At 42.9% G+C, this 23,878-nt stretch overlaps 1 protein-coding gene across 1 annotated transcript in view; it reads left to right on the forward strand.

Moving 5' to 3' along the window:
• LOC115401062 (calsyntenin-2) overlaps positions 1–22,409 on the forward strand; it is a 333,679-nt gene extending 311,270 nt beyond the window's left edge. Inside the window, exons 11-17 of the mRNA XM_030109215.1 lie at positions 127–275; positions 8,425–8,636; positions 12,946–13,116; positions 13,243–13,388; positions 17,537–17,660; positions 21,304–21,488; positions 21,972–22,409. Coding sequence (XP_029965075.1) covers positions 127–275; positions 8,425–8,636; positions 12,946–13,116; positions 13,243–13,388; positions 17,537–17,660; positions 21,304–21,488; positions 21,972–22,181 — 1,197 coding nt within the window. The 3' untranslated portion in view covers positions 22,182–22,409. The remainder of the gene's footprint in view (positions 1–126; positions 276–8,424; positions 8,637–12,945; positions 13,117–13,242; positions 13,389–17,536; positions 17,661–21,303; positions 21,489–21,971) is intronic.
• Positions 22,410–23,878: the final 1,469 nt, after the last annotated feature.

The raw sequence follows: 23,878 nt of genomic DNA on the forward strand, positions 1-23,878 counted from the left end.
TCTCAATCTGAACTGATTGAGCGCAGCTTTAAATGGCGCCATCGCCGCGACCGTTTCATCAGCCACCGTGTCGGCTCCCCATCCATTGAACATCTGTGATCTCTCTCTCTCTCTCTATGTCCACAGTTCCACTTCAACCCCGCTCAGTCCATCCTGGTGATGGAGGGAGAGGACTTGGAGAACATAAACGCCGCTGTGAGGAAGGTTTCCTACATAAACTCCCGCCAGTTCCCCACGCCGGGCGTCCGGCGCCTGCACATCTCCACCTCCGTCCAGTAAGTGCACCACCTTCCAACTATCTTCCTTTCATTTCATCTGCCTTCAACCTTTCTGATCATCTTCCCTGTACCTCCTTCATATACTGTATAAAGAGCGCAATCCCACCTCAACTATTCCTGCTAAGTGTTAAGACAACACAGCCTGACTGATGCACAATTCTCTTTTCACACATCGATCCCCACCCTCTCCTCCTTTGACTCCTTCTCTCTCTCTTCCTCCTTTGCTCTGCTGTCACCTCCCCTTTCCTTTAATACGCCACTTTCGGTTCACTGTCGCCACCGGGGGCTAGTTTTTACATTTTCATGTCATGTATTAATAATTCCGCCTGGGTTTTGCCGGAGGAGGGAAGGAAAGAGAGATGCAAAGGGAGAGAAACGTATGTGTTAGCGAGGAAGAGAGAAAGGCTGGCTGGTAGAACAGGCTCCCTCAGCAGGTTACCATTAAAATTCATGATTGTTTTAAATATATGTAGACCCCTGCAGCACAGCCCTGGGGTTTAACTCTCCGCCCTCCTGTTGGGTTCGATGCACGGCCGCAGGGCCCCGAGAACTCCCGACTAACGCTACCGAAGTGATGCATGCACGCATGTGATTGTGTGCGTGTGTGTGTGTGTGTGTGTTTGTGTGTGTGCTGGTTGCTGGTGATGAAGTAGAGTCATTGTAGCTGGAGGCAGACAGATTATCAAGGAATACATTATGCTAATGATAGCTAAGCTTGCATCATCGCTAAATGTTGTTTCAATGAAGTTTTTTTTCCCGCAGACTGCTGACTGGCCTGCTAGTTTCCACATGTGTGTGTGTGTGTGTGTGAGAGAGATACGCAGCTTGGGAACACTAATCAAAGACATGTGTGGCTAATCTGCAGTATGGCATGTGTTCAAATACACAAATGGAAAACTCATTGATAAGGTGCATTAAAGCTTCCAATTAGACTCTAGGAACTGTCAGTAACAGAATTGCGTCGCTGCTGCAGACATCGCTTTGCACAAATAAACAGGGATGCTAACACTGTCCTGGCAATGCAGTTCAAATTCTGTCCTGCTGGTACGTAATTACTCCAATTACTGAAGACGTTGATGAAATAATCAAGGAAACAACATTCTGAAACAAAAAAAGACAGACAGTTGCAGACAGTTTCATTTCAAGACATGTAATGCAGATAGATTAGGCGAGTTCGCATTAAAGCAATGCAAAGAGTATTTTTTTTTTATTGGATACCCTGTTGGGGGGGGGGAATAAGTCTGTCACTTCTGTTTTCACAGCAACAGTTATCACTTCCTTTTGTGTGTGTGTCAGATTTCATCTGTCTGACCTTTCCTGTGGCAGACACTTTTTATCTGTCATTAAATTTGTAATTAACAGTATTTATCATGTCTTTATTCCATTTATAGATGCCAGAAGGTGAGTTTTATTATTGCGTCTTTTCACTAACTGCTCCATTTGTTTCTTCAGCGAGGAAATCGCCCTGACCTCCGCTGCATCTGACCAGATTGATATAATAATGTATACTGTGAGGGCTCTCACAGAGCACGTCCGACAAACACTGACCTATTTAATGTAGCAGCACTAATTAGATCAAGCCTCCCACACAATCCGACGATCGGCTGGCAATATTACAAGAATAATATTATGACCAGTCATACAGTGCATTTTATTACTGTATTTTGTATCATGCAGTTCATTAGATGGAACCTAGCGGTAGTTTATAACTGAGCCAATCATTAGAGGTCACCAGAGAGAGACCATCTTTCTTTTCCCCTGCACATACTTCTGAATTAGTTATGTTTTCCACAATTTGCACACATTCTTTCAGATTGTTTATTATCACTCGCCATATGTATATGTAAAAGACTCTATTATAATCTCTTAATCTCTTTATTCCTTTTCAATTCAATTTGCTTCAATTTATAAATCACCAATTGAAAATAGTTATCTTGTGGCACTTCAACATCCAACTCAAAGACACTGCCTAAAATCCCTCTTGAGCAGGTATGGAGTAATCAGAATCAGCTGAATCAGTTGATGGCCGTCTGATTCCAAAGTTTAAGCTCTGTATCAACAGTGCTGTTCACAGAGGAGGACAAGAGAGAGGAGACCACACAGGTTATCGAACAGAGTAAGATAAAGTTTGTTGTCGTGAACAGAATTGTGTCATCTGCATAGGTCTGCGACAGAGGTCGTCATAAGTTTGCACATTTCTTTTAGATTGTCCCTTTAAAAAAAACAACAAATTTCACTTTCATGGCAACTATTGTGTGAAAATATTGACTTAATGCTGCTGAATGCACTCCCCGTAGTCATGACTGCGCCTGTATTTCAGCCACAGCAGTAAATCCCTCCTCTGTAGAATAACATTGATAACACGGATGATTTAACTTCCAATTAGTTGTTTTAGTGCTCCATCCAGATCAGACACCAGCAGAAAAAAAAGACACCCCTCAACAGATTTAGTCACACTGAGCGGCCTGATGCCAACGCGTGTCAGCAAGTGCGACAATAAATCCCCCCTGGCTGCGGCGGACAGTATCACTCCTCGCGAATAAACAGAGATGTTAATTAATTCCTCTAAATGCAATTAAATTTGTTTTGTGCTGACGCCTAATAACTGCAATTACTTGGGGCATCGAGGAAATAAAAGCAGCCTGTGCTAATCTCTGCAACGGCCCTTTTAGGCTCCCTCGTCATATTTCTTTATAATTAAGTTGGACTGGCTCCAATTTTTTGTTCTTTCTTTTTCGTAGTTTTTTCTGCTCGGCAGGCCCACACAGCAGCCGGTTCCCCGCATCACTGAGTTTGTATCTCCCACAGCTCACAACAATGGCTCTGTGCCTGAACTCACAACCGCACCACCGTCGCAGAAAGGGAGAGATTACAGAATGCCCCTCAGACCTGTTTTGTTTTAGACTGTGGCCTCAGAATTCAAAGGATTAGAGACAGTAGTTTGGTTTTTATCCTGCCGTCGGTTGTTCGGATTTTTAGGGTTGCAAATTACAGGGAGAGTTTTCTCTGGTTGCAAAGTCTTTCAGAAATGATATCAATGTTTATGTAATCGCTCAAGAGTAAAACAAATGGAAGAATCTGGACTTGACAAGAAAGGGACTAAGATCCCAAGTGAAAGAGCACTGTTTTGGCTTTTTAGCCTCAGAAATGTTTCACCTTTACACTGCAACATTTTGAAAACAATGTCCATTTACACAGAAATGGCAGAAACCCTGAAAAAAAACAGTTTCCACTAGTGGGTGCTGTTTGTTTTTGTAGTGAAATCACACACATGCAGGCTGAGAACAATAAATATTAACAACGGTGAGTACACAGACATTCGTATGGACAGACAAAAACGTCGGGTTGCTGTTACAGTGACTCTGAAGTGTGAAACTAAGGCTACGTTCACACTGCAGGCTGAAGTGACCCAAATCCGATTTTTTTGCCCCTATGCGACCTGTATCGGATCTTTTCCTGACAGTCTGAACGACACAGATCCGATTTTTTCAAATGCGACCCAGGCCACTTGGATATGTGGTCCTAAATCCGATACGTATTGGATCTTTTGCCATGCGACTTCAGTCTGAACGGCCAGGTCGCATTTATCCGACCTGCACGTCACGATGTGGGGCGCTGAAGACGTGTGTCTTACCGTCAGTGTTAAAAAAAGGCGCTCGCAGACGCACATTAAGGGAGTTCTTGTCATCCGAAAAATATTATTGAACTCCGTATCATTAAAGCCTCTCATCACTGCCCCCCCACTCCTGACTGCGTTTCTCTGTTGCTGCCACTGCCCCACAAAACGCCATGGCCAAAAACTTGGCTCTCTTCCTTCTCATTCGCTAAATTCTGCAGCGCCAGGACAACGGGGAGGAAAAATAATAATAATATCCACACGCGCGCTCTCCCTCTCTCCCTATCTCTCTCCCTCTCCCTCTCTCTCGCTCCCTCTCTCTCTCTCTCTCTCTCTCTCTCCCTGTCTCTCTCTCTCTCTCTCTCTCTCACACACACACACACACACACACACACACACACACACACACACAGAAAGAGCTCGGCGCGGCTGATTAGAAGCGCAGCACTGAAATGATTGCTCACTATTCAATTGTAAGAATACGTGTTTGATCAGTTCTTAAATAAATCATCGACGCTTGAAAAGCTGTAGATTCTGTATGTTGTTTCTGGGTTCCGCAAACACTGAAGCGCGCTGCTGCGTGACGTCGTTCTGTCCTCTTCTGCGCATGCGGGACACTTTTGGGTGGTATTCCGTTCAGACGGGAGATCACATACAAGTCGCATTTTATTGTAAATGTGAACGAACTCGCAAAAAAATCGGATTTCACAAAAAAATCCGAATTGAGCATTAAGCCCTGCAGTGTGAACGTAGCCTAAGTCTCACATGAAGTGGGAGTCATGGCACTCTGGTAACCACCACTGTTGTCTCACGCATGTACAAAGGCACTATTTCCTCCAGCTGTGGTGCGCATGTACAGCAGCAGTGTTTCAAACAAAGTCATGTTTTCCTGGAATTGGAGCATTTTCAGAAAGGTCCACCTTGGGAGCCATTTTCAAAAAAATTCATTTTCATTGTTTCCCAGCACAAAGTTTTCTGTTTTCACATGAAATCATTGTCACTGAAACAGGATCCTAAAGTGTTGTTTGTGTGGATCACAAAATGAACAGTTTTAAGTTTAGTTCATCATCAGTCTCTTTCTGATCACATGGATGCTGCTAACTTTTCCCTCTTATTTATTTTATCTGGGCTGTAATTAGATTCTGGATGTGGAAGATATGAAACCTGGTTATCCATATATAATGTAATGATCCACCATTGTTTAACACTCCATCAGTCCTAGTTTCTGTCCTGAGGCTTCAGCTCTCATTGGGATCACTCTCAATTCAAAGTGGGCCCAATAATTTCATTTTTGTGCTTTTGATATGTGGCAGCTTCTAATGAAAACATCTTTTTCAAGAGGACTGTTGACATAAGTTAATTTGATGTTATAGAGCTGTTCAAAATCAGACATAGTGTCGACAGGATCCATCAGTTTCCCACATCCTATTCATTGTCTGTGTGAGATGTACTGAGGTGCATGTTGACATGCAATGCATTGCATCATCCTGAAGCCGCCTTCAGCTCATACAATTCAACCCAGTCAACTTAATGCCAATCAGGCACGAGGAGCAGAGGTCAGTGATTGCAATGAAATTTGCTCCTTGAAATTATTGATGGATTAAGTCTTGAAGTGATGCAGTGAAGTGCTTCCTCTACTCAGATAGAGATGTAGTGTCTCTTTGTTGGATGTGTGCTTGTGAAGGTACCCAGAACAGTGTGGTTGGGTTTCTCTGATGAAAGGAAGTACTACTTGGGACGGGGTGAACTGGGACGCCATATAAGAGGAAAGGGTAAAGTGCACGATGAAAAATGCATTTTATTCTCCTGTTTTAAATGCCTTTAGTCTAAGTTGAGCAGACAAGATCAAAAGTTCCGAATAACGAAATTAATCAGTTTTGAGTCAACAATGACCTCAGACTGTGGGGGGGGGGGGGGAACCCACACATGCTCATGCAGAACATGCAAATTCCTCACAGAAAGATCCTGAAGCTTCGACTACACTGCCACTTCCCGTCACCTTTAAAACAAGGCACAACTGAGTAAACTGCCTTTAGTGGTGCCGCCCTTCTTAAAGAGATAACTAGACCTCTGAAAACAACTCCAAAAATTATTTCACCACGTTTCTTCATATTGTCGCCTCTCTGGCCGACTGCTTCAGCCCCAGATGGCTCCATTTGGGACATATACGTAGATAAGTACACAATTATTCAAGCAAAGAAAATACTTCACACAAAAACCACCAGTCGTGAAATAAGAAAACACACGAAGGTTCCTTGGCTGGATTCATGCACTGCGGTGTATTATATATGAGACTGCAGATGAGAAAATGCAGGATGAATCGGAGCTGAAATTTCACGGCCCAGGTTTCCAATCTCTGAGGAAAGCTTGTTATGATTTCCTGTGGCTGGTACACAGAGGAACAGTAAGGAGAAAAGGCATTGATGTACCTCCTACTGACAGGTGTTTGTGTACTTGAAAGGCCTTTGGTAAAATGGAAAAACAAAAAAAAAAGAAACAGCTTATTTGTTCAGCTTCCAACAATCGTCCGTCAACCACCGACACTCCCTCATGTCCTCATTGTATTTTCATATATGCTGTGTTTTTACTTGATTGACATGGGACCTGCGGTCTTTGTGTGTTTCAATCAATGCATCAGAGGGGTGGGTTGTTGCTTGAGGACATCTGCTCTCATTTGTGAAGAACGTGCGCCGGGTTACCGCTCTCTCCGCGCGGCCCTGTTGCGAGCTCACAGCCAGTTAGCTCCGGTCCCAGACAGCCGATACGTGTCTGCTCCGTCGCAGGCTGCTGCCGGTGGATGTTTGGGGCGTTTAAACCGCCGCTATCGCACGCTGACAGGCGGGCGGAGGGGGGGCCAGACATGCACGTAGGAGAGCTCGGCGGGCGCCACGGCTGCAGGTCCGTGTATTCTGCCTGAACATGACAGAGCGTTTCCACCCCGTCTGAGTGACAGCGCGTGCCGCGGTCTGGATCTAGGCGGCACAGCCGTAGTTTCAATGCGGCTAAGCGGCCCTGTTGTTGTTGATAAGCTTTATTAGCCGCTGTAATGTTCCACGGTTTTGCATTCTGACACTTTCATATAAAGCAGCTTGTGTGTGAGCCGGAGCTGTTATGTCAAATGTGTTCAAGCTCTAGTCTGGCATGTTTTTGTTTATCAAATTGGGAGTTTCCCTATTCATATGTCACCCTTTTCACTAAAACAAGCTCCGGCCTTGTGAAATTAGTCAGAGTGTGACGATAAAGGACGTCGCTGTGACACTCTCATGAAAGGCAAATTGTACGTAGTGCATGAAGGTAAAACAATGGAAGACCTGTTGTGTTATTTCAATGGATTCTTTCTCAGAGTAATTACTGATAAGAACGAAACAACACCACCACACATAGCAAGAAGTCAGAAAATGTCACTTTGGAAAATGCATAAGCACTTCACTGAGGACTCGATATTTGTAGGTCAAAAGAAGCCAGACAATACAGCTTTTACACTTCTGCTCTTTTTTCCCAAAATACTTGTACAACCTTGATGTCTAAGTAACCATTAGGACTAGAAACAACTAGCCCATCAAACGGATATGTGGTATTTTCGAATGTACACAGTATTTATCATATAAGCAATGTAGTGAAAGACAACAAGGGCATCCTCTAAACACCGTAAAACTCTGGAAGCTAAGATGGTATCTTTCCATCAATTACCTCAAGATATCCTACAGGTGATTGTTGAAGGAAGGGAAATGAAACAGTGAACAGCAATATCAAGGAGTGAATGGACAAGCCTGATAGGAATCTACAGACCATCACAAGATAGAGCAGCGAGGAATCATCCATCTGATTGGAATACATACAATGCAGCCATCATCTAATGAACTCCTGTGTAGGAGTTGCAGTCTGCAGAGGTAATCCAGGTCAGTGGTCAGACTGAGACTGTCATCCATTCATCGCCTATAACACTTTGTCCAATTAGTTTTGCGGCCGATCCCTGATGGCAGGGTGCGCTCTGAGAGGCAGTCGCCCATGTTCACCCCTAAGGTCAATAGAGTCACTGATTAGTCTAAAACGTATGCGTTTGGATTCTGGAGTAAACAGAGTGAAAGCCATGCACACACAGGAAGAATATGCAAGCTCAGAAAATAAAGGCACACTGGAGTGTAAGGAAAACGAAAGCACTTTAATCATTATGAGGCGTCGTGGAAAATACAGCGAATAGTCAAAAAGTATGCTATTTGTGGCATTTGTCAAACTGAAATATGCATTGTTACCCCTGATCTGACTAGGTGGTGAAAGTGTGCTTACTGCTCCCTGAGGAATAGCATTAGCCAAGCAGTGCTACAATTCAGTGCTTTGGACCTGCAATTCATCATATTGCTTGTAACTTTGCAATCTTCACATTGATTTTAGTCTATTTTTTTGTCCAAATTTGTTGTGTTATCTTCATGCATGAAGATACAATAACTACAGAGTATCAAAGTAACTTTCTGTGTCACCCAGTGTCTCACTGTTCTGTATTTTTTCTCCATTGTTCTCTTCGTTCTGCAGGTGTTTTGGTGAGGACACTTGCATCACCATCCCAGATATCGACGCGGTGGTGATGGTGCTGCAGCCCAGCGAGCCCAGGATCACCATCTCGGGAGTGGAGAGAGTGAGCCGGCCCGCCTCCGACTTCAGAGCACCAGGAGGCGTCGTTCTGTTCCAGGAGCTTCACATCGTCAGCACAGTAACCAGGGCAGAGAACACGGCACATCATGCAGGTGAGGACTGAAAAAGTAAATCTGTCATCATGGATGAAATCAACAATTCAGTCAATAAAAGGAAGAAAGCAATAAGACATTGACCACTTGTTTAGCTTTGTAAAATGATCGTTTCTGGGAGCAACGTTTTTATCACGATTTTCTTCATCTTACTGCCTTACAATGTGAATCAACAGGTGCGAGTTGGAGTAAACCTGCCACAGTTTGATATATATTCCACCCACACGTCAACAAATCTGTCTCAACTAAATATTTCAGCATTACTTTTTTCATATTTATAATACGTTCACTCATTCATGAAGTCACACAGCCTATGCAGCACCAACTGTCTTGCAAAACAAACCTTCAGAGGAAGATGAAGAGCATCTCGTGAGACGGTGGTTTGGAAAAGCAGAGTGCTGCTTTTTAATCGGGCACATCTGCACGCTCTGTGAACTCCAGAAAACAAAAGTTCAGCTTTGTTTTTTTTAACTAGTAAATTCTTCAGCTTCTTGGAAATAAAACTTTGATAAAGAAGCTCGAAGTCCAATGACTTCCAAGCAGCACTTCGCTGTAGTTACTGATTGGTTCCATATGTGACTCCAATAGGTGTTTTCCTACTCTTACTGTGATCAGACCGAGATGGTAGGAGCATATTTCTTTCTCACAAAAGAGCTGTTTCATTCAGTTCTTTAGACTTGCTGGAATATTTCTTTGCAGTGAGTTTATTTACAGTCTAATTCTCTGCCCTCAGTTCTTCTATACAAAACAAGAAATATGACTGTGTCTCTTCCTTCCTGATGGGCCAGCTTCAAGCCACGCTGTCCTTTTACAACACTGAGCTTACATCCTGATGCGTTCAGTAGTTTGATAACAGCCTCAGGACATTTTCAGCTAATGCTTTAAAAACGATTTCTTCAGAGATAATGGCATCTTGTGCAAATCTGGTCCAAACAAAGCGTTCGTGTCAGTCTGAAGTTTCTTTCTCCTCACAGGACAAAAATTCAACATGCATTCAATTAACAGCGTTGTACCCCAGAGGGTGTTGTAGAAGTATGTACAAGGAATGCATTATCGGCCTTTTAATCTTACACTTCAGGATTTAATTTCAGCATCCTGACAGCTGGTCCACTCAGCACACCCACTCAGGACGGCCGCCTCCTCTCACCAGCGGTGTGTGCCAGAGTCTTTTGTTCACATCACCTTGCCAATATGTTGAGTCAATATCCCGCTGCACAGTCCATCCCTGTCCACACAGCTCTGTAGGTATTAGCTCTTCCTCTGCTATCTGTCCCCACACGACCCCCTAGCACCAAGTAAGGCCTGCGTCCACTGCGCCACTCGTTCCTTCGGCCGCTCCGCCTTGACCGGCGGCAAATGAGTATGACATTTAAATCCCGGAGGCTCTAGTCTCGTTCAACGATCTGACCGCCGAGGCAGGAACCGCCCGGCTCGGCCCTGGGCCTTGCCGCCGGCGGCCAATTAGGAGTAGATAAGCTGAGCTAGAAGGAGGTCTTAGCCCGCTATTGTGTGTAACACGGCGGCGGAAGAAGAGCGAGAAGCGGCATCGCTTTCAGGAGTCGATGGAGCTCTTTCTGCTGGTGAAATAGATACTCCAGCTGGGGGGGAGAGATTAGCTGGGAGCCAGGGGAAGACACAGAAATAGAAATAAAGACAGGAGAAACCGGAGAAAAGGCTCTGCTGTGCATATGTAGGACGTGTGTGTGCGCGAGTGTGAAAGAGGAAGTCACCATGAAGTTCCATAATGAGCAGATTTTGTGGTCTCTTCGGCGTTAAAGGACTGGAGATAAATGGCACATTTCCTTCGCGGTGCTTGCGACGGGTTTCTTTTGGACCGTGCTAATCGCCCCTCACCCTCATCCACACTTTGTCTCAGTGGCATTCATTTGTCTTTTCATCGAGCCTACTCAGCACCGACACATTTCTCTCTCCCATGCTACATTACATTCTCAGAGCTTATTCTCACGTCTATATTCAAAGTCAAGGTTGTCGCTTCTTTCTTTAATTTATCATATTTAATGCTCAACATTTAGAAGTGTTTGCTTTATTCGCTTTTCCCCTCAGACTCTCTTTGAGTTTCCACGTCTTTGCCGCTTCGTTCTGCACTCGGTGGTTCCATAAGTCTTGTTTTATCTTGCTTCTTTTCTTTGTGATTCTTTCGAGGCAGCGTTTTTTTTTTTTTTTTTATCATACCACCCACACTGTGGCTCAAAGATCAGTGTTAGCTGCAGGATCACACAAACTGTTCGTGGGACAGAGCGGCACATGTACAGCAGTACTGTAAGTGTGTGTGAAAGTGTTTCTTTTTTAGTTTGCTAAGCAGCATTTAACACCAAGGAGGGCAACACACAGGCCACACTGAATAAATGTGACAAGTCCCAAATACAAATGGACACAGTTGGCAAAACTATTAAAAGACAGATTAACAACAGCAGCACAGGAAAATCTAATAATAAAGACATTAAGTGATGCAGTAGGCATGATATGAACATTGATTTTTTTCTTTTTTTTGAGAGTAAGTGATGAGTCGATGTTGGCTGCAGTCTTTCTTTTTCTATTCTTGTCTTTTCTTGAACCATCCACCATCAACTGCTTTGTCCTTTCTTTGAAACTGGTACAGGCGAGATCTGAGTTGACAAACATGAAGCCCGCAGGCCAAACACGGGCCAGAAGACTGCTCTGTCTGGTCCAAGAAAAAAATTTAATAAGCTAAAACTTGCAAATGAGACTGCTATCGATAAATAAAAGTGACTGCTCTTCCAAATGTAACCACTATGGGTCACAAGGTTTCAGTTCAAGTAGAAACAACAACAAACCTTTAGACCCTGGAATGAAGAGCAGAGGGCCGTGATGTTTGTTTGACAGTCATAGTAGCGTGAGCATCAAAGCCAAGATTTAGTATAAAGGGCACAGAAAGTGAACAGATTCAGAACATACTCATATCAACTGAGTGAACACTGCAGTGGTCTGGCTCCATTCAGATCAAAGCAGGATGTGACCCTGACAGACATACTCAGTAACATTTAATGGTGGACCACACTGCCTTATGGAACAAACTATGTTACAGTACTAATAAATTTAGGTTTTGTAACCACAGATATTACTTTAAATAGATCATAAGTAATTGTGGACCTTGTTGAATTTTTTCAATCACAAATGAGTTAAAAAAAAAAAAAACACAAAAAGACAAAACATCTTTCCTTCTTTGGCCGATGATGACTAGTAGACTGTGAACTTAGATGAAAAAAATAACCAAAAAACAACAACACTGATCTCTTCCAGAGTGTCATACCTCCTATTTCATATTCTCCTAAATTCTGATCATAACAGTAATGTTTATCACTGTACCTGCCTCTCTAACTTTTTGTCTCACAGAGATTAAATTGGATTTTATTTTTTAAAAGCAGGATGATGCCAACTTCCAACTAAAACTAAAATAGCATCCCTCCAGCAGTCTTTATATATCACCATTGTCAACACTGTTCCTCTGGCTTCCTGTCTTGATGATGACTGAAGATATCCTCTTGTGCTCATAATGGGACACAAGTCAACTTCATTAAACATCCCTGCTGCACATTTCAGAGACATCTAAGACATGACACTGTTGTTTCTCTTTGGGGACTCATCATACCTCTCTCAATCTCCGCTTTCTTTCTTCGTCTAACATCTCCAACTCCCCCCGAACCTCCTCCTCCTCCACCAGACACGTGCTTCACATATCTGCCTCTCTCCACCGGGAATCTGTTAAATGGGCATAGCCGGTTCTTTCCCTTGGGAGAATACAGTGAGGGAGAAGGCTGGGTAGCAGTGAGAGGTGAAGGTTGGTGCTTAGCAGACTGTCAAAGAGCCCCAGCAGCCACCCCGAACCGCAGTGATGGAGGCTGTCTGAAGGAACATGATACCTTGGCCGCTCGTGGCGTTTTCTGTGTTCGCACAGTTCATGGGTAATTGGGGTCTGATGGTAAGAGCAGGTGTTGTGCTCTGTATCCCTCGGACTATTGTTCTCCAAAACTAGAAATATTCTTTCTACACAGTTCTTTTGTTGGTATAACAGTGATTACACTTGTGATTTTCAACAAAACAGTCTTGTTTGGCACCGTGTGTTTGGAACAACATTTTCTGGACTAAGAGTAAAGAGATCTGAGCTGAAGAGACTCCGGTTTGGATTCTAAATCATTTCTGATGTACACATCAAACTGGGAACATATGATGGAATGAAAATATGTGTGTGTGTGTGTGTGTGTGTGTGTGTGTGTGTGTGTGTGTGTGTGTGTGTGTGTGTGTGTGTGTGTGCGTGTGTGTGTAGTAGCACATCGGCCCGGGGTGCTGGAGGAGATCATCCACAACCTGGACTACTGTGACGTTCTGGTTCTGGGTGAGGAGCTCGACCCGGAGCAAGAATCCCTCCAACTGCAGCGCAGCGTCCTCCTTGGAAAACACCTCGACGCCACCAACTCCACCTCCGGCATGTCCATATACGGTAGGTTTGCTCACCCAAAGGCTACATCTGGCTTGTGAGGAGTTTTTAAATTTTGTTCCTCCCAAATCACAACGCTTCCACTAATCTCGTTGCTGAAATGAAAACTCCCTGACTGTCTCCCCCTAGGAGTGGACTCCATGTCCAACTATGAACAGGTGATCCGACAGGTGCGCTACTACAGCTGGCAGCCCGGGCAGCTAACAGAGAGAAGGTTTCGCCTGACCTGCTCAGAGCTCAACGGGCGCTACACAAGCAACGAGTTCAACCTCGAGGTCAGTCGGAGCTCTTCATCATTCCAGACTGATTTAGTATCTTTACGATGCAACTCATGCCACTAAAAATCCACCTCTAATCATCAAAACTCTAGATGAATTAAATTGCCTTATGGTCATTCTCAGTCACTGCTTTGTCTACTGAATAGATCAAATCCCCCCCAAACCAGAATAAGGATGTTACACATCAACTGATCACAGCCACGTGCGGTTGTTGTCTCTCTTCTAAACTAAGTGTATTTAAGGTAGAACTGATAAACTCCTCCTTCCATCTTTCATTGTCATCATTCTGGTGAAAAACATTAAATCTTTGTGGGTCTGACCACGATTAAAGTTGTCCATGCCTGTTGGAATCATCTCTAAATGTGGCCCATTATCTTCTTCCTTTACCAAAGCAGTGGACAGGTCATCTGCGTCACCCACTCTGGTTTACTTCTCGTTGGCAGAGTTCTGGTCTACCGCTCTTTCTGCCTGTAAAATCCTGATAATCCTGTATGCAGGTTCTGTAGAAGCCATTCATGTTGTCAGTGTTAACAGCAGTGATTTTTCACACGCGGGCTCCATGAAGAGTACTAAAGCTGAGGTTGAGGAGCTCTCGAGGCATTCCTGCTCAGGACTAGAATGACCTTCAAATGGAAATAACAAAAGCAATTCTTGCCTGAAATAACTAAAGCCGACGTCAGAACTCTGATAACTGTCAAGCATTAGTCGAGGCTGTGAAAAAATGTCTCCAGCTTGTGTCTGTGTTTTCTCGCTTCCCTTACTGACCTTGCTAAACACCAACACCATGTCGTGTGTGTATTGACAGTCTTAAATGTTTACATTATCATCAATGCTAGACACAAATGCAAAGACATTACTTGATTTTGGCTTGATTCAGGCTTTTACCTCGAACCATACAGAAGTTGCCATTACTGACTGATGATCTAACCGAACAGTAATAACAGCATTCATCTCCCTCCTTTTCACCGTTGTCATAATATTTTCATACTTTCACGTTTCAGGGACAATGGGTCGTAGAAATGTCTGCTCACACAAAGAATGAATCATTAGGCTGAATTTATACAAATATTAGTTGTGGCAAAGATTGCTTAAATGGCTACTTTAGAACAGCGTGTTATTTTTTAAAACCACAGGACAATTTAATGTGCTTAATGTGACTTTGAGTGCCCTCAGTTCAGTCACATTATGTGGTAAATGGTTGCAAACAACGATGACGGCTTCAACGCACCCACTCCTACACTTCATGTATTCTTTGAGGATGTGTGGGGAAATGTCATTTAGAGGTGGATTCAAATAAAAGAACGTTCATATTTAAAGTGTGTTAATAATAACGGTAAGTTTTAACAAGGTGTTTTTTTTTTTGGTTTTTTTTTTACATGTATGCTCTTTTCAAGCGGTCTGTGTCAACTCCGACTGTGCAGGCTATGGAGGGAGTAACAGTGGTGTCACAACACACACACGTACACACACAAACACACACTTTTTCTATGATTCTTTGACTTACTGAGGAAAATACAATATATTGCTTTGCTTGCATTGCATATTCTATTAACTTACTCTAAACTCAGCCATAATAGATCCAGGTTACACTCCAGAGCTTTACGTGAAAAAGTATTGGTTTTGTGTTTTTGTGGTTCATGTTTATAAGGCAATGTTTTGTAAAGGATTTCCATTTACACAGAAATGGCAGTAATGTTGAGTAAAGTTATCATGCCACGCCACGAGTTACTGCTGCTGGTTGTTTTTGCAATGACTCAACACACATATGCACCTAGAGAATAATACACGGACATTTGTATGGATGGACGACCCAGTTGGATTGCTAATACTGGTGACTTTAAACTATTCAACTGTCAAGTCCCACAAGAACATCGACTGTGAGCCGCGCCACTCTGGAGGCCGCTATTGCCAGCATGCAAAAGAACTGTTCAGTGCGGCGCGTTTCACTGAAGATGCATTTTCTCCACTTAGACAAATTCTAAACTTTCAAAAAACAAAGGCTTTCTCACTTGGAAATCTCATCTCGAGTAAATGGGGAATATGCAAGCTTCATTGAACTATTTTTGTGATGGCATTATGACCATTGTGTTGCCTTGTTTGGCTCATTATATAGCGCTTATATTGACTGTTAAACAAAAGTATGACATATTATACTTTTATAAACCTATTTAGAAGCAACCTTCCTTACAGATATTTGATGACAGACCCAATCTTATCATTTACTGTATCCACTCAGTGACTAAAAACACATCAGCGGGCAGTGTATGCTGGATGACTTGGAAATTTGAGCTTTTTTTTATTGATGACTGTACACACAGAGCCAATTGTGAAAAATAACTATGAGATGAACATAAATAGCTGCTATTTTCTTTCCACCTCACTGATGTGGGAAAAAAGTTTTCAAATAAGCATAATTGTAATTTTCTTCTGTTCTGCTATTGTGTTTTAAATGGAAATAGAAATGCTGCCTGTCTTTGATATTATTTGAGCAAAAGTGTATGAGGGAAGACAATGATACGAAAGGTTTCAGTTTTCACTTGAAAACAGGGCCATGGATTTATCTCATCATGACTTCACCCTAAATATATCTTGACTGGAAACCAGTGTCTTCACATGTTACTATGAAATATTAACAATATCTGATATTGTGTGACAATAGTTGCAGACTAGAAGAAATATCTAGTTTAGAAGTCTCCAGTGATCTTCTGCTTCCTCAGGTTTGCAAGGAACTGTAATTGATAATAACTGACACAGATAAAGGTACAAGGCTGAGACACACTCTATGCACAGGGAGAACATGCAACTCTTCACCAAAAGTTTCAAAGGCAGAATCAAATCTTGGTGTTCCACTTATTATTGGAGAGTTTCAAGCACCATGCCAATGTGATGCCCGAAAATGAAACGATGAATTGATAAAAGAAAATGGAAACTGAAAAACTAGAAACTGTAATGTAGAAAAAAACTATGAACCCTAAAAAAGCCAAAGAAAACAGGTGAGGTTTAGGTAGAAATTTAAAAGAGGATTTCTTACCTTGCCTCCTCAAGATCCTCAGGATTTATGTCGCAAAGGAGCCAAAATAGCAAGGCATTTTCATCTTTCGCAACAAGTTGCGCTTTTGAAACGTGAAGGTGAAGGTCTCTCACTGGAGAATCCCAAGCAGCAAAAAGGCTCACCTGAAAGAAGCATTTCAGGAAAGTAATTAGCAGACTGATATTCAAGGCTTTAAAAACAAGCTACAAAACATGAAAATCAACTCAGAGGAAGCCTGTAAACGACAGACTGGTATGAAGTTGTTGGTTCTCATGTGTGTTGAAGCAGAATTCAATATTGGCTGCAATTGCTGTATATTTTATTGACTGATGGGGAGAAAAAAAAGTGCTTTACAATAATCTAGGTCCAAGTCTCATGAGGCAAGAGTACCTTGTTACTGAAAAAATGAGGAAGGACTTGATCTTTCTTGTGGATGTCATGGACTGATGTGTTTTATATCCTTTAGTTTTGCTGCCTCTGCAGTAGTGTCAAGCCACACAGTCACAACCTACTTTGACCCCTCTTAAAAAGAAAACAGTGCAACACTGAGCACTTCAGTGTTTCCTGAAGAGACTCTGGAATCGCACTCACTTGATTTGTAGTACAGGAGTTTTTGGAGCTGATGATAAATGCCAAACTCATTGCACAGTGTCAGTGAAGCATGGTTTGTTTCTGGCTCTTTGGTCTGAGCAGACTTTGACTTATTTACACATTTCCTGTTGTTTACCTCGAGGGCAACCTACTGCTCCACCATACAAAGTTTGAGCCTTGTAGAGTGTGGAGTAGAATCGGAATAACATTTCACCTTCCTGTATTGCATTGACCCTGTCCCTCCAAACAAGCACAGGTTCCCTCGCTTCCCTTTTCCCCCAGACTGATTCTCCACGGTCTGAACTTTGTTTCATTCTCTCTGCAAAGTATTCCAGCAACGCTGTGTAACAACGGCGGCACAATATTGTGGATGCTGTCGGAGGGGGAAAACACAAAGGATTATGGGAAATGCTTTCCCTGTAAATTTACCATAGTTGTAGATAGTATCACCTTTGAAGGTTCATACATGCAGGTAAGAACGAGAACCGTTAATCTCTTTCTGCCTCATCTCTTCCCAATCCAGGTGGGCGTCCTGCACAGTTCACAAGCGGGGGATCGTGTCAATCACATGGTGGCTCCACCACAGTACATGCAGCTGATCCACCATCCATCCATGATCCACGACTTTTACCCCAGCCACAGCGCAGGTAGGAGATCAGTCGCCAGCTTGGAACTGTTTATAATCAAGTGCGGTTTTTCCACCAGTTGAAACTTTGGGGCACACATGGCAAGGTGTTGATTAGATGGTAACGTAGCATTGTACTCTTTCAGGAGAACCGTCAGTCATTCTATGAAGTAAATAAGCATTTTCATTCCGTGCCAAACTCGTGTCCTGATTAACTCCAACTTACAAGTTTTTCCCTTTGTGAACCGCCAGCTCAGATTCAGCCTTTGTGTATTTTCCAGCTCTGTCCTTTTACAGATTGGGGAACAAGAAACTGAGACTGAGTCTGATGTATGGACCATCGCTCGACTATCTTGCCATTTTCAGCTACTGTGCCTTCCTTCAGCAGTGCCACTAGTGATGATTGAGTAATTACTCATTAGAGGCCAGTTTTAATTAAATTCCCTTTCAGAAAGAATTTGACATTCATTAACTCGACTCCTGTTCTCCTGTTAAGGCGTCAAAGGCTCAGTTACCTCAGATTGTTGAGGTGAAAGTCCAAAACTCTCTTAGTGTGAGTGATGTGTGTTTGTTCTGAGCATGGCTGTCATGTACACAGACATCCAAAACACAGCAAAAGTTTAGCATTTTCACTTGAAAATGTTGCCGAGCACTGCTTGGTTTCGATGCGACACCTCTTCATCATAAATGATCTTAATGAGACGCTCACTGTTAGATGCACTGAAGGACTTCACGATCAATAGAGGTTCAGTTAGTCTGTCGGATTAAGTTGATCAAACTCTCAGCTGTTTAGTCAGTGAAGTTGTTCACAAACCAGAGTAAGCGGTCTCACTACGTTTTAAACAGACAAACATCGTGATTGATTTTTGTACGTCTTTGTGTTTGTGTTTGTGTGTTTTAGGCCCATTTCTTAGAAAGGACGACATGAAAGCCACAAACGACGCCCTGAACAATCCCTGACTCAGTGTGTAACAATAACACTGGATGTTTTGACACAAACTGTCAGTCCAGAGCATCACCGTCACTCACTGGCAGGTGTCAAAAGCCATTTTGGGAATTGTCATGAAGATCCACATACAGGAACTTCATTACACATAAGGGGAAAATCTCAGTACAGCAGCCTGAACAAATCACTAAGACACTGTTTACGCTCTCAGATTAGCAGTTTACATTAAAGAACTGCACACACTTGTGGGAAATCTCCATGCGAGAGGCATCCTCTCGCTTCAGACGACTGACGGATGCTCCCGCAGGAAGCCTTCACAGGCAGAGGGTGAAAGTCTGAGGCTCGGCAGTCACTTCTGTTCAGGAAAAAATCTGTGTGATATAAGTGTTTGTATTTCAGCTATCCGTCCCAGGGTAAACACTGCGAGATTCAAGGGAACGCTCGGTTCCACTTTCTAGTTTGTTGCTTTGCACCGCTCGGTTTCAGCGAATGGGGGCCTTCCCAGCAGATGCATCAGACTTCTCTTCACCTCCCTCGGTGTGCGTGTGCGTGATCTGGAGCGTAGAGAGCACGGCGGAGAGGAGAGACGCTGGTCTTCATCTGCCGCATGAGATTTAATTATTAATCACACTCTAATGGATTCTACTTAGAGTCCTGGAGAGTTCAGTGGCCGATGATGCTGTTAACGGCCTAGAGAGAGAGAGAGTGAGAGAGAGAGAGAGTGAGAGAGAGAGAGAGAGAGAGAGAGAGAGAGAGAGAGAGAGAGAGAGAGAGAGAGAGAGAGAGGAAAGGAGGTCAGAATAGTATAGAGTAATGACAAAAAAACCTACAAAAAAAGAAAGAAAAACAAAGAAACATTTTTGTTGCAGGTGGATTTTCGATGGAATTCTTGGCAGATGTGACTGTTTCAGTGGACATCGAATAAATGTGGAGATGTCCCAGATCGTGAAGTAAACCCCTCAGCATGGGGCTGCACCGAGCTTCAATCCCACCCAGATCAAAAGCTGTGGATATAGTGCGAAACTCCAGGAACTAGACTGATTCCAATGATCATCTGAAGAGACCTCTTTGAGCCTCACCCTTAAAAAAAAACACACACACACACACACACACACTCACACACACACACACCAGGAGAGACGAGTGGTGGGAGAAGACAAGCAAAGAGAAATCATGTTATTTTAGCGAGCCTGAGATCAGAGCGGATGAAAACAACATTTTAGTTCAAGAGAAATTCCTGTGTTTATGTGTGTGTGTGTGTGTGTGTTGTGGTTACGCTACTTAACATCGCCTGTGATATGTCGTGTAATACATTCAAAGTGAAATTATGTGGCTTTAAGTTTGCAGTGCTCCGTTTCTTTGGGAGTTACTTGCTTGAAAACAAATTCAGCGGAAAGCGTTCTTCCTCTTCGGTCTTTAGGCTGCAGTGAAAATACACATACAGAGAAAATTGTGAAAAGAATTGTTTTCGCTTGGTTTTGCATGTGAACTGTACCAAGAGAGAGAAAAACACAGGTTATTAAAGTATAGTTATTATATAAAAACATGTAAAACACACTTGGAGATAAATGTATCTTAGCCCAGTTAAAAAGGATTTTTAAGACATCTTGAAGTTTACTGTTATTTTGATGAAAATGAAAAATGTTTGAAACGAAACTTCCAGAGTGCAACATTTTCAGAAAATCAATCATTTTTCAGCTGCATTGTAAGGTGGCTTGCAGGATTGCAGGATGCCTTTGGAGATTTTGAGATTTTTGTACAGCTTGGGGAAAAAGTTTCTCTGCCTATAACTCATTCTAAGTTCATCTTAACTATAAGGAGGCAGTTTGCTCACTGTGGGGGAATCAAACAGCCTTTGGTCTTCGAGCCTGCGGACCTCCAAACACAAACCTGCCCCTGATAGTTGTCTCTATATGTAGTCACCCTTCTCTGCAGCGATCCTTTCACACTCTTTCATTTCACTGAATTTAATCAGAGGACAAGGGGTAATGAATGAGCTGCTGTTACTGAGCTGTTCTCCTTCATTTTTTTGCGGTTGGATACTCACCAATCACTTAAAGTTACTTGTCATAATTATTGTTGCTAACCCAGTTTGAAAATCCATTTCAAGCTGATAGTTGTTGACGTTTATTGTGCTTGTACTCTCTGTTCCAGTTTAAACCCTCGCCTCCATCTCAGTGCAAATCCAAAGGATATCAGGATTTGAGGACTTAACTTTATATGCTTGCCAATGGTTTTTTTTAATTATTAAAACTTGGCGGAGTGGTTGGAAACATCATTTGAGTGAGGATTATATTATCGCTTTTCAGACTTCAAAGAGTGATCTACCACAGCAACAATGATTCACCGGTAGTGTGACACCGAACACACTCAGAAGAATGTTTGGGAGTCATCGCAAGGCTGATCTTTTCAAAAATGTGGAAAGAAGGCGTATATGAGTTGTATCTGTGGAGGTGCACATCCTAGTGTTTTATAAGCTTCCTCCTGAGTAAATACACTGCGGGAGAGCTCAGGGTCTGCTATTTTTAAGTGTTTTCTAAGTGACTCTTGCAGGTGCTCGTGTGTGGAAGTGCTGCAGGACGTGGTGAAGGTCTTAAAAATCTATGAAACGATGCTGGATCAGTTTGAGCGAACAGAGCTGATGCTGAAAGATGCATCAGCGATCAATCACTCGGTTTCATTTCTGATACAGATCCACGTCCTCCGTCTCTGCCCTCAGGTGTGCCGAGCGCTGCCACTGTGGTGATAGTCATGTGTATCGCCGCCCTGGTGGTGGTGGTAGTCCTGGGAATATACCGCATCCACCTGACCCACCAGCAGGAGGTGAAGCTGGCAGAGACGACGAAAGAGACGGACGTGACCTGGGACGACTCTGCCCTCACCATCACCGTCAACCCGATGGAGGTAGGAAGGAGCTAAGCTGAGCTAAGCTGAAAAATGATGCTGAGTTACACTAATATTAATACTGATGTGAAGTATTGTTCAGTTTTCTTACCTTCAAACCTACAGAGCCCCAGACATGGCATCACAAAACTTTAAATTGCGACCACAAATTCATATTTCGCGGCCACAAAATGGTAATTTGAGGTCATGAAGCTCCTGTAAAATAGTCATTTGAGACCAAGAAATAGTCATTTACGGACAAGGACAAATATTTGGAGACCATAAAAAAATCATTTGAGGTTACGAAATAGTAATTTCTCTCAGTGAAATAGTAATTTGTAGCCGAAAACTAGTAATTTATGGACAGGGAAAAGTAATTTGGAGCCATGAAATCACGTGTAACAATTTAAAGGTTTGTTTAATTTTTTTTTTTTTTTTTTTGCATGAGGCTTTGTAGAAAAACACATTTCTGATGGTTGGAAATTCAAACACTTCTCACTCCAGAACCTGGAGGAGCCCCAGGCTGCAGAAGAAGAGGTCAGCGAGGAGGAGGAGGAAGACGAAGAAGAGGAGGATGACGACGACGAGGAAGAGGAGGATGATGACATCACCAGTGCTGAGTCAGACGACAGCGAGGAGGAAGTGGACGTCCAGCTACCCAGGGTGCAGCGCAAGAAGGGCCAAAACTGGGACAAAACAACAATATCTTATTAAAACACACACACATATATACAGACGTCTACACATACACACACACACACACATATTCACACACCGATAAACATCCTGCCACCTGTCCATACTGAAACCTCAAATCAAATAGCTGAAACAAAAAGACTTTACGTGAGGCTCATGCTCTAAAAATGAGGTGATAGTTCCCCCTACTGGAAAACCACAGAGAAACACACACACACACACACACACACACACACACACACACACACACACTCTTACGGTCCTTACAGTTCTGTTTTGTACCGCTGATCAAAAACTAATATGCCACTAAAACTGCTTCTTCAATCAAATGACTGTCATCACAAAGAACGGCTCGCCAAATTTAGGTCTTTTCCCCCCAGAGACGTTTCCTCTCATCTCAAATCCGCAGCCAACGTTGTTATGAAACCACTTTTGTCAGTTAAACTCCGCATCACGGATTCAGTTTGATGTGTAATATCACCGTGACATTTCTGATGTCCCGTAAAGAGAGAGAGAGAAACAAAAAAAAAAAAAAAAATTAAGAAGATGCAAAACAACTTTTATTTAAGAGAAAAAAAAAAGAGTTGCAAACGTAAAGAAACAAGACTATTTTTGGTTTGTATACTTCATGTTATTTATCAGTCTTTATTCTCGCCTACGTGGGCAAAGCCAGGTGATTTTACAGAAATAGCATATTTTCAATGGTACTCAAAAACAAACAAAAAACAAAAAAACAAAAAAAAAAAAAATGGGTGTGGTGTTGCAGACGTCGTGTTGAAATCAGTCGAGGGGGTCTTGAGTTTTTGGGGGGAAAGACGGAGGAGGAATCTCCTTGTACATTTTTATACGCTCCCTTGTTGTAAATACTGAGTATAGTAGGTGACCCCCCCACCCCACCACCCCACCCCACCCCGCCCCTCCTGTTTGCCTCCACTCCACTGAACTGCCCCCATGACATCCACCCTCCTCTCACCTGTACACACACACACACACACACACTCACAGACACACACACAACCACCTCTCCATATATATGTAAGACACCCTGAACCCCTCAGCCTGCAGGAGTCCGACCAGAACTGCCCCCAGTCCCCCCACTACCCTACCCCACCCCCACCAGTGTGCGTTTCTAGCTCCGTGTTCAGATCATTCCAGCTGACGGCGACCCGGGTTTGCTCGCGCAGGTGTGCCACTGCCTCTGAAGCAGCAGGGTCAGGAGTTTCTGTGGGGGAAGAACGAGAGACACGGAACGGCGGCAGCGTAATGAGGCTATATTTAACCGAGGAAGGCGTCTCAGGTGCGGCCGCAGGGCGGAGGACGCAAACAAGGAGAAGCCATTAAAGGTGAAGTTCTGTCGTAAAACTGTTAAAACATGAACATTTTAACATGGTAGGTTCTCGTTTTTCTTTAGATTTTGGTTGCCAATATGCAAAAAACTGAATTTCTGTCTCATTTTCACACAAAAATGGCACATAGAAGTAGAAGAATGTGTTTGTTGAGAAAAAATTGTGTATTGTAAATATTAATTTCAAGAATGAAATATTAAATTTGTGTGTCTTGTAAAATGTGTCAAAATCACACCTTCATAGATTGCTTTACTCATTTTGAACAGGTAACAATAAGGTAAGATCCAGGAATGCTTCAAGTCATCAGATGTGATGTGAAGGCAAAAGATGCATAAAGAGAGAGAAATGTCAAAACATGAGGATCAATGC

The sequence above is a fragment of the Salarias fasciatus genome, chromosome 14, assembly GCF_902148845.1.
Source record: "Salarias fasciatus chromosome 14, fSalaFa1.1, whole genome shotgun sequence".
NCBI lineage: Eukaryota > Metazoa > Chordata > Actinopteri > Blenniiformes > Blenniidae > Salarias > Salarias fasciatus.